The sequence below is a fragment of the Watersipora subatra genome, chromosome 9 (genome assembly GCF_963576615.1).
Source record: "Watersipora subatra chromosome 9, tzWatSuba1.1, whole genome shotgun sequence".
Lineage (NCBI taxonomy): Eukaryota > Metazoa > Bryozoa > Gymnolaemata > Cheilostomatida > Watersiporidae > Watersipora > Watersipora subatra.
Window position 1 is genome coordinate 33,531,018 of NC_088716.1, and position 12,140 is coordinate 33,543,157.

The following is a 12,140-nucleotide window of genomic DNA, read 5'->3' on the forward strand; positions in this document are numbered from 1 at the left end:
TATACAGTGACTACAGACCTACCAGCTCATGTACACAGACCAGAGTATATCATATTCACCATACACAGTGACTACTGACCTACCAGCTCATGTACACAGACCAGAGTATATCATATTCACCATACACAGTGACTACTGACCTACCAGCTCATGTACACAGACCAGAGTATATCATATTCACCATATACAGTGACTACAGACCTACCAGCTCATGTACACAGACCAGAGTATATCATATTCACCATACACAGTGACTACTGACCTACCAGCTCATGTACACAGACCAGAGTATATCATATTCACCATACACAGTGATTACTGACCTACCAGCTCATGCAGACAGACCAGAGTATATCATATTCACCATACACAGTGACTGCAGACCTACCAGCTCATGTACACAGACCAGAGTATATCATATTCACCATATACAGTGACTACAGACCTACCAGCTCATGTAAACAGACCAGAGTATATCATATTCACCATACACAGTGACTACAGACCTACCAGCTCATGTACACAGACCAGAGTATATCATATTCACCATACACAGTGACTACAGACCTACCAGCTCATGTACACAGACCAGAGTATATCATATTCACCATATAAAGTGACTACAGACCTACCAGCTCATGTACACAGACCAGAGTATATCATATTCACCATATACAGTGACTACTGACCTACCAGCTCATGTACACAGACCAGAGTATATCATATTCACCATATACAGTGATTACAGACCTACCAGCTCATGTACACAGACCAGAGTATATCATATTCACCATACACAGTGACTACAGACCTACCAGCTCATGTACACAGAACAGAGTATATCATATTCACCATATACAGTGATTACAGACCTACCAGCTCATGTACACAGACCAGAGTATATCATATTCACCATATACAGTGATTACAGACCTACCAGCTCATGTACACAGACCAGAGTATATCATATTCACCATATACAGTGACTACTGACCTACCAGCTCATGTACACAGACCAGAGTATATCATATTCACCATACACAGTGACTACAGACCTACCAGCTCATGTACACAGACCAGAGTATATCATATTCACCATACACAGTGACTACAGACCTACCAGCTCATGTACACAGACCAGAGTAGATCATATTCACCAAACACAGTGACTACTGACCTACCAGCTCATGTACACAGACCAGAGTATATCATATTCACCATACACAGTGATTACAGACCTACCAGCTCATGTACACAGACCAGAGTATATCATATTCACCATATACAGTGACTACAGACCTACCAGCTCATGTACACAGACCAGAGTATATCATATTCACCATATACAGTGACTACAGACCTACCAGCTCATGTACACAGACCAGAGTATATCATATTCACCATATACAGTGATTACTGACCTACCAGCTCATGTACACAGACCAGAGTATATCATATTCACCATACACAGTGACTACAGACCTACCAGCTCATGCAGACAGACCAAAGTATATCATATTCACCATACACAGTGACTACAGACCTACCAGCTCATGTACACAGACCAGAGTATATCATATTCACCATATACAGTGACTACAGACCTACCAGCTCATGTACACAGACCAGAGTATATCATATTCACCATATACAGTGACTACAGACCTACCAGCTCATGTACACAGACCAGAGTTTATCATATTCACCATACACAGTGACTACAGACCTACCAGCTCATGCACACAGACCAGAGTATATCATATTCACCATACACAGTGACTACAGACCTACCAGCTCATGTACACAGACCAGAGTATATCATATTCACCATATACAGTGACTACAGACCTACCAGCTCATGTACACAGACCAGAGTATATCATATTCACCATATACAGTGACTACAGACCTACCAGCTCATGTACACAGACCAGAGTATATCATATTCACCATACACAGTGATTACAGACCTACCAGCTCATGTACACAGACCAGAGTATATCATATTCACCATATACAGTGACTACAGACCTACCAGCTCATGCACACAGACCAGAGTATATCATATTCACCATATACAGTGATTACAGACCTACCAGCTCATGTACACAGACCAGAGTATATCATATTCACCATACACAGTGACTACAGACCTACCAGCTCATGCACACAGACCAGAGTATATCATATTCACCATATACAGTGACTACAGACCTACCAGCTCATGTACACAGACCAGAGTATATCATATTCACCATATACAGTGACTACAGACCTACCAGCTCATGTACACAGACCAGAGTATATCATATTCACCATATACACTGACTACAGACCTACCAGCTCATGTACACAGACCAGAGTATATCATATTCACCATATACAGTGACTACAGACCTACCAGCTCATGTACACAGACCAGAGTATATCATATTCACCATACACAGTGATTACAGACCTACCAGCTCATGTACACAGACCAGAGTTTATCATATTCACCATATACAGTGATTACAGACCTACCAGCTCATGTACACAGACCTGAGTAAATCAACATGATATGGTTGGCTAAACGACAATCTACAGGCCTACCAGCTTAGGTACATAGACCAGAGTATAATCCTGAGTATATCATATTCACCATACACAGTGACTACAGACCTACCAGCTCATGTACACAGACCAGAGTATATCATATTCACCATACACAGTGACTACAGACCTACCAGCTCATGTACACAGACCAAAGTATATCATATTCACCATACACAGTGACTACAGACCTACCAGCTCATGTACACAGACCAAAGTATATCATATTCACCATATACAGTGACTACAGACCTACCAGCTCATGTACACAGACCAGAGTATATCATATTCACCATACACAGTGATTACAGACCTACCAGCTCATGTACACAGACCAGAGTATATCATATTCACCATATACAGTGACTACAGACCTACCAGCTCATGTACACAGACCAGAGTATATCATATTCACCATATACAGTGACTACAGACCTACCAGCTCATGTACACAGACCAGAGTATATCATATTCACCATATACAGTGATTACTGACCTACCAGCTCATGTACACAGACCAGAGTATATCATATTCACCATACACAGTGACTACAGACCTACCAGCTCATGCAGACAGACCAAAGTATATCATATTCACCATACACAGTGACTACAGACCTACCAGCTCATGTACACAGACCAGAGTATATCATATTCACCATACACAGTGATTACAGACCTACCAGCTCATGTACACAGACCAGAGTATATCATATTCACCATATACAGTGACTACAGACCTACCAGCTCATGTACACAGACCAGAGTATATCATATTCACCATATACAGTGACTACAGACCTACCAGCTCATGTACACAGACCAGAGTTTATCATATTCACCATACACAGTGACTACAGACCTACCAGCTCATGCACACAGACCAGAGTATATCATATTCACCATACACAGTGACTACAGACCTACCAGCTCATGTACACAGACCAGAGTATATCATATTCACCATATACAGTGACTACAGACCTACCAGCTCATGTACACAGACCAGAGTATATCATATTCACCATATACAGTGACTACAGACCTACCAGCTCATGTACACAGACCAGAGTATATCATATTCACCATACACAGTGATTACAGACCTACCAGCTCATGTACACAGACCAGAGTATATCATATTCACCATATACAGTGACTACAGACCTACCAGCTCATGCACACAGACCAGAGTATATCATATTCACCATATACAGTGATTACAGACCTACCAGCTCATGTACACAGACCAGAGTATATCATATTCACCATACACAGTGACTACAGACCTACCAGCTCATGCACACAGACCAGAGTATATCATATTCACCATATACAGTGACTACAGACCTACCAGCTCATGTACACAGACCAGAGTATATCATATTCACCATATACAGTGACTACAGACCTACCAGCTCATGTACACAGACCAGAGTATATCATATTCACCATATACAGTGACTACAGACCTACCAGCTCATGTACACAGACCAGAGTATATCATATTCACCATATACAGTGACTACAGACCTACCAGCGCATGTACACAGACCAGAGTATATCATATTCACCATACACAGTGATTACAGACCTACCAGCTCATGTACACAGACCAGAGTATATCATATTCACCATATACAGTGATTACAGACCTACCAGCTCATGTACACAGACCTGAGTAAATCAACATGATATGGTTGGCTAAACGACAATCTACAGGCCTACCAGCTTAGGTACATAGACCAGAGTATAATCCTGAGTATATCATATTCACCATACACAGTGACTACAGACCTACCAGCTCATGTACACAGACCAGAGTATATCATATTCACCATACACAGTGACTACAGACCTACCAGCTCATGTACACAGACCAAAGTATATCATATTCACCATATACAGTGACTACAGACCTACCAGCTCATGTACACAGACCAAAGTATATCATATTCACCATATACAGTGACTACAGACCTACCAGCTCATGTACACAGACCAGAGTATATCATATTCACCATACACAGTGATTACAGACCTACCAGCTCATGTACACAGACCAGAGTAGATCATATTCACCATACACAGTGACTACAGACCTACCAGCTCATGTACACAGACCAGAGTAGATCATATTCACCATACACAGTGACTACAGACCTACCAGCTCATGTACACAGACCAGAGTAGATCATATTCACCATACACAGTGACTACAGACCTACCAGCTCATGTACACAGACCAGAGTATATCATATTCACCATACACAGTGACTACAGACCTACCAGCTCATGTACACAGACCTGAGTAAATCAACATGATATGGTTGGCTAAACGACAAGCTCACTAATCCTCCATTTAAATGAGTAAACAAACCAAGAGAAAAATTTGCCAATCCTTCAATCAAGTTAATTGACATCAACTACCGTGTGTATATATAGATATGTATCAACTCTACTGCCACAATACTTGGCCACTGGAATTTGAAATGGAGTGGAAGTTGGTGAGAAATATTAAAAGATTCGGTGCTCACGCGTCCATCGAGTAACTTGCAATACAGAAACCCGTGTTGTAAGATGCGCAAAGCAATATTCTATAATATGTTTTGGTGATCATTTCATAGCTCTCTCTACAAACTCTGTACAAACACACAACACTCTTTAAACCATAACTGTCACGTACAATTTTTATCGTGTTTCTAGGTAAATCAGCCACGCTGATTCCGATTTTGTACTCAAAATAAAGATTGGTCCTAACTTCTGTTCCTGAAAAAGCTAGGTTTCGTCACATATTTATGGGCGGAGCTTGTGATGCCGATTGTGTTGTTTTCGAAATGGATATTGAAACGCTTTAAAAAAGCTTAAATGACTTTGAAAGTTAGTGGACCAATCTTTATTTTGAGTACAAAATCGGAATCACCGTGGCTGATTTACCTAGAAACTATGATAAAGGTTGTACGTGACAGTTATGATTTAAAAGCAATCTGAACAGAAGCAATCCGAGCACATACAGGAAACTAATGACCGAGTCTACCTGGAAGGCAATGCCTGCAAATGTATCTCCTTTTACATGGAGTTGGTGAAACACTGGTTCTATGACCTCCCACCTCGACTCATAGTTTATTTCGTTTCTCCATAACAGAAATCCTGTTCCCTGCAAGGGACAATCGCTTTTTAAGATTGTAACTAAACATTCCAGCATGCAGCGGATAGCTAATGGTAATGAACCAGCTTACACCTCTGCTGCTATGCTACTCTTTCTGCCACTCCTCTGCAGGCTACTACCATTACACGCAGCTTGCTAACACAGAGTGAATCCAAAACTGTTATGACCATTTTGTCCAGTGAACAATGCTCAGTGCGTTGCCCTGGTTGCCCTGGGCACACCTGCGTATCAACAGCTGCCTCTGCAAATGCAATTTTTCCTCAGCCAATAAAAAGAGAGCTTTCCACATAACCTGCATCCGTTTTTTAAAAGTTGCTGTTGTTACACAATCAAACCTTGGTAAGTAGCTGCCTCATTGAAATTGGCTGAGGATGCCCAACTTATGGTTACCTCTACATACAAGGTGAACGTAAGGTTACCTCTACATACAAGGTAAACTTATGGTTACCTCTGCATAGAAGGTGAATTTAAGGTTTCCTCTACATACTAGGTCAACTTAACCCTTTGGCTTGAGAAACGACCAAAATGTCGTTTATCGGACCCGTGGGGAAATGACTTTTATGTCGCTTTTGGTAGATGTTTATAAAGTTGTCGTCTACTAACAATAAACAAAGGATATAAATGCTAGTAAGACTTAAATATTATTGACAAGATGTTAGTCGATGATATACAATATAAAACAATAATATGAGAGATGTGCTTTGTGCTAAAAGTTAATGAAATCGTGTGACTCTTTTGAAAAAATGGAAGTTGGAAAAACCAGTCAGCATACAGCTTGACGTTCAAAACGAAAAAATAAAGATTTTTTTGATCCTGTCTGATCCTGTTTGTGATCTTTTGTTTAATCAGTATGGCAGTAGTTCAGATGATGATAGAGATGTAACCTCTGAAAACTTTGAGCACCGTAAGTCCTCATGCTCAAGCTGCGCGGCTTGTGCTCAAAAGCAGATGACTCACGAAAGAAAAAATAATCCTCCAACAAGCCACGTACACCCACAGACCGCGGCTAATGACTAAGGTTTTGTTGGGAGCGAGAGTGCTAAGACGAGTTTTGCTATACCCCGTCCTCTTGAATAAGAAACTAGGCTACATCAGTACACGTGAAAAGAATTTTCTGTTACTTCAAGTTCGAATTAAAATTCCTAAACCCTTGTATCAATAACTTATTTGCCATGTCTCAGCTAGATTTTTATTGCATTGTTAGAGGGCTTCACATTTATGGAAAGATGCTGGTCAAGAATGAAAAGGTGTTAATTACCCATGACTGTTGTGAGTTAAACATTAGCAATAAATTCTTTATTCTAAAGTATTCCATAAACATGACTTTGAAAATAAACGAGTAGGTCGCCATAACCCTTTACATAAAAGTGTATCATGACTGCGATTCTTTGGTTATAGTGCAGAACTGAGCAGAGACCGCATTTATCGAGAACCCGCCCTGAGCCCCACGTAAGTTTTAAAATCTTGGCTTTAGCCGCGGTCTATGACCTTGAATCAGAAGCTGCGTCCAACGACAGGCCGCGCGGCTTGAGCATAAGGACTTACGGTATCCATAGAAAAGTGATCATCATGGTAGCTTGAACGATGACGATGCTACTGGCATCAATTACGCTGTGGAGTTGGACTCTATCGAAAAGAATGCTTCCAAGCACTTAATACATAGACAATTGTACATAGTCGTAGCTTTTTTGTAGTAGTACACATGCACATAAATGTTTATGTACAAAAAGGCTTTATTAATAGAAATAAATTTCAGTTTGAGCTATGTATGTTCATAGAATATGGATTTTATTCAGTTCTCAAAAATAAATTACACGATTTGCGGTTGTTTTTGTGGAGCTGTTACCCAGCCAAAGGGTTAAGGTTACCTTTTACATGCAAAGTCAACTTTAAAGTTACCGTTACATACAAGGTCAACTGGAGGTTTCCTCTACATACAAGGTCAAATTTTAGTCTGTAACATCTTAGTAATGTCGAACATGTAACATTCAAAATTTCTCGAAATGTAACAAGTTTTTAAGGAAATATAAATATAGGACAACAAAAATAAAACAAACAACAGAATAAAAACATAAAGTAAGCTACTTTATACTTGTCAAAGTTACAGAAAATTGCACCATCTAATCCTATCGACACCTACATGTAATTCTATCGACATCTAATTCTATCGACACCTAATCCTATCGACATCTAATTCTATCGACATCTAATCCTATCGACACCTAATCCTATCGAAATTTAATCCTATCGTCATATAAACCTATCGTCATATAATCCTATTGACATCTAACCCTATCGACATCTAACCCTATCGACATCTAACCCTATCGACATCTAACCCTATCGACACCTAATCCTATCGACACCTAATCCTATCGACACCTAATCCTATCGACACCTAATCCTATCGATATCTAATCCTATCGACATCTAATCCTATCGACATCTAATCCTATCGACATCTAATCCTATCGACATCTAATCCTATCGACACCTAATCCTATTGATATCTAATCCTATCGACATCTAATCCTATCGACATCTAATCCTATCGACATCTAATCCTATCGACATCTAATCCTATCGACACCTAATCCTATCGATATCTAATCATATCGATATCTAATCCTATCGATATCTAATCCTATCGACACCTAATCCTATCGACATCTAATCCTATCGACACCTAATCCTATCGATATCTAATCATATCGATATCTAATCCTATCGATATCTAATCCTATCGACACCTAATCCTATCGATATCTAATCATATCGATATCTAATCCTATCGATATCTAATCCTATCGACACCTAATCCTATCGATATCTAATCATATCGATATCTAATCCTATCGATATCTAATCATATCGATATCTAATCCTATCGATATCTAATTCTATCGATATCTAATCCTATCGATATCTAATTCTATCGACACCTAATCCTATCGATATCTAATCATATCGATATCTAATCCTATCGATATCTAATCATATCGATATCTAATCCTATCGATATCTAATCCTATCGACACCTAATCCTATCGATATCTAATCATATCGATATCTAATCATATCGATATCTAATCATATCGATATCTAATCCTATCGACATCTAATCCTATCGACATCTAATCCTATCGACATCTAATTCTATCGACATCTAATCCTATCGACATCTAATTCCATTACTGTCTGCTCCTATTACCAATTCCCTACAATTACCAATATTACCAACCTACAATTCCAGTTTCAATCAAAAGCTTTTTAATCTGATGTTTACTTTATTAATTTAGTTTTAATGTATAAGTAAGGTTTTGACATCTAATTATTTGAAATATCTATTGTTTTTTGGACTCTGGAATTGATAAGACAACACGCAATGTATCCACAAAATAATTTTTGCTCCAACATATAATATTGGAATGGATTAGCTTTGTATGTCAGATGTGTTGTACTGGTAGCTCTAGCCAATGTTACGAACAATGTGCCTGGAGCATAACTAAAATACGCAGGACAAACCACTGAATATGTTGTAGCCAACCAGAGAGCTTGTTATATATCTCAGACTTGGCAGCGCAGGTAAAAGTTTAATAGTTGAAAACAAACAGAGATACAAACATGAGCTACAAAAAAGAGGCACTCTCATCTGTAGTTTAGTTTGTTGTTGACAATGAAACCAAGTGTTTGTTGCCTGTTACTTTGACAATAAAGACAGGTGCCTCATACAGTGGTTACTTGCCATTATGCTGGGTTTCTACTCGCCCAATCATAGCAAAAGGTTCATTAGATTAAATTGAAGTTTTAAATGTAGGCCTATAATTATGTTAATTTACAGTGTTTATTGACATCTTACAACGACATCACACAATCACCATATCCGAGGTCAGACTCCTCCATTGGTTACTGCTGTTCAAACAAGACTATTTTTACAAACAACAGGTTTGTGCTAAATCCATCGGACATCAAAAATAAAGCACGAATGTATTTCGATATTGGTTTATACTTATAAAAAAGCTATTTTCACCTTTCATCAATATTTTCTAATATAATAATTGTGTGATAGTAATGTAAGGAAAGATCACACTATTAGCTCACTCCAATATCAAATGGGTTGATAAAATGCAGGGCTTGGAGGCTTTTATGGGGAGCCAATTGAAAATCTTACATGAGTGTTCCATTTTACCTTTTCTGCGAAGACCATTGTGAGACCACAATGACGTTTTCCAGCTCCAGTATCGAAAATTAGCACTGGAATGCCTATGTGTTCTGGTTTCCAACTTTCCATAGGTATGTTTTCACTAGTGCGGCTCTCTGCCATGTAGAGAGTGGCCAGACACGGGCATACCATCACCTAGAGGAGAACACAGCATGAGTCAGCAAGTGAGTCACTAGCATACCATCACCTAGAGGAAAACACAGCATGAGTCAGCAAGTGAGTCTCTACGAGGAATGAATCTTGAGCTGACAAAGCACCGAATAACTGCCACTAAAGTAATCTGCATGCACTCACTTAATGCAAATCAACTATTAGTATACTAAAAAGAAAACAGCGCTGATAATGGTTTGAACTTTTGTCACATTGTGAGTCAGCGATGAAGGGTCCAAATGTCTAAACCCGATGGTCGTTACATGTTCAAAGAAACCTCGCTAAGTCATGCAATATAATTAGCTAAACAGTCGTAGCCTGAATGAATCATTGTTTGTAGTCGCGATCAGCTGTACAGACTCGTCTCTCCTCATCATATATCATATACAAACAATAAACAAAGCGGTACCGGAGCGGCACACTCTTAGATTGAAGTTTGTTCATACAATACACAATTGGGTAGTTGACTGGTTATCGAAAAGGAAATAAACAAGCGCAAACACTGGCTACAGCGTTAGTATAAATGACATTCATGCCTCTATTCTTATCCTGCTTCAGTAAATATTTTGAGTGTGCCGAGTAGTTCTAGTAGCCCTGGCAGCCCTAGTTCTTAGGAGAGCGGCAATAGAAATCATGATAACTCCATAGAGTTCCTCCACTTCTAAACCATCAAAATCGGTTTTTCATGAAGGTGTATGTTAGAAGTTCACTTCTATGACTCAGTCTTATAACACTTGTGAAGTCCACTACTATACCTCAGTCTTATGACCTTTGTAAAGTCCACTACTATACCTCAGTCTTATGACCCTTGTAAAGTCCACTACTATACCTCAGTCTTATGACCCTTGTAAAGTCCACTACTATACCTCAGTCTTATGACCTTTGTAAAGTCCACTACTATACCTCAGTCTTATGACCCTTGTAAAGTCCACTACTATACCTCAGTCTTATGACCCTTGTAGAAAAGTTCAGCTTGTGATATATCATCCTCTGACAGACCAGTCCGAGCAATCCTGTGTTGCTCAGCAGCACTTTTTTGAGTCGTCACAACAGTGGAAGTAGCTTGATTAGTCGTTTCTCTGAAAGTTACTCTCTTTAATTCGCTGCTGTTTCGGTCAAACATTGGCACAGCGCTTTCTGGTTTTCTGTTGTCATTTATAGTTGGCCGCAACTTTACAGTCACTGTTTCCCCTAGAATCACAATTAATAGTCATAATCATAAGTGCTGGCAAAAATATTTTATAATAAGTTTTTCACTTTTATCTGACAGACTAGCAAAGCTAATGAGTACTAGCTAAGTATTTTTGACAAAAGCCTAATGAGCCTCCCTAAAAGTCAGGACAACTAATTTAACATGCAAAGCTGCTATTTGTAAAATATGAAGTAGGGCATGGTAAAGGGTATGAACTATAGCTACTATACAGTCAAACATGGATAACTCACCCTCGGATAGCTCGAACACATGGTTAACTCGAACGGATTTGTTTGGTTCGCTCCCACGCAATGATAAATTGCTTTATATAACTTTGTTAACAGTTTTTTACCCAATGTCTACAGAGACGGTTGTTATCGCTTTAAAAAATCACTTTATTCCAAGCCATAAAGATAAACAACAACTTTTAGTAGTTCATAGGCGTCGTTATTACCATCATTGGCAAAATATTTTTGTCAATGACTTTTCTAAAGGTTAAGTGAAATTTGATTTTTACCAAACATCCGTTTACCGATGGCCCTTCGGAAGCAAGGAAAAATGAGGTAACCTTCGCATAAAGTTCAAGAAAAATTGGCAAAATTGATCTTGATTAAAACGCTCAAAAGAAAAAGATGTCTTTTCTTCTGAGCATTTTAACAGCGATCAAGTTTTGTCAATTTTAATCTGAAAAACATCCTGGCAATCACATCACCTAAAACAACAAAGTAATCTCAAGTGATAGAAAAATTTCTATACATTTTGATACAATTTTTTTAACTTTCCATTAGAAGCATTTAATTTGAAACAAGCCATTT

The 12,140-nt window shown here is 38.8% G+C and overlaps 1 protein-coding gene across 2 annotated transcripts in view; it reads right to left on the reverse strand.

The window, feature by feature from the left end:
• LOC137405457 (serine-rich adhesin for platelets-like) overlaps positions 1-12,140 on the reverse strand; it is a 41,313-nt gene that overhangs the window by 2,411 nt on the left and 26,762 nt on the right. For both annotated transcript variants that reach the window (XM_068091727.1, XM_068091726.1), the window contains exons 4-6: positions 11,074-11,324; positions 9,951-10,118; positions 5,630-5,749 (exon numbers count right to left, since the gene is read on the reverse strand). In XM_068091727.1, the coding sequence (XP_067947828.1) occupies positions 5,630-5,749; positions 9,951-10,118; positions 11,074-11,324 (539 nt within the window). The remainder of the gene's footprint in view (positions 1-5,629; positions 5,750-9,950; positions 10,119-11,073; positions 11,325-12,140) is intronic.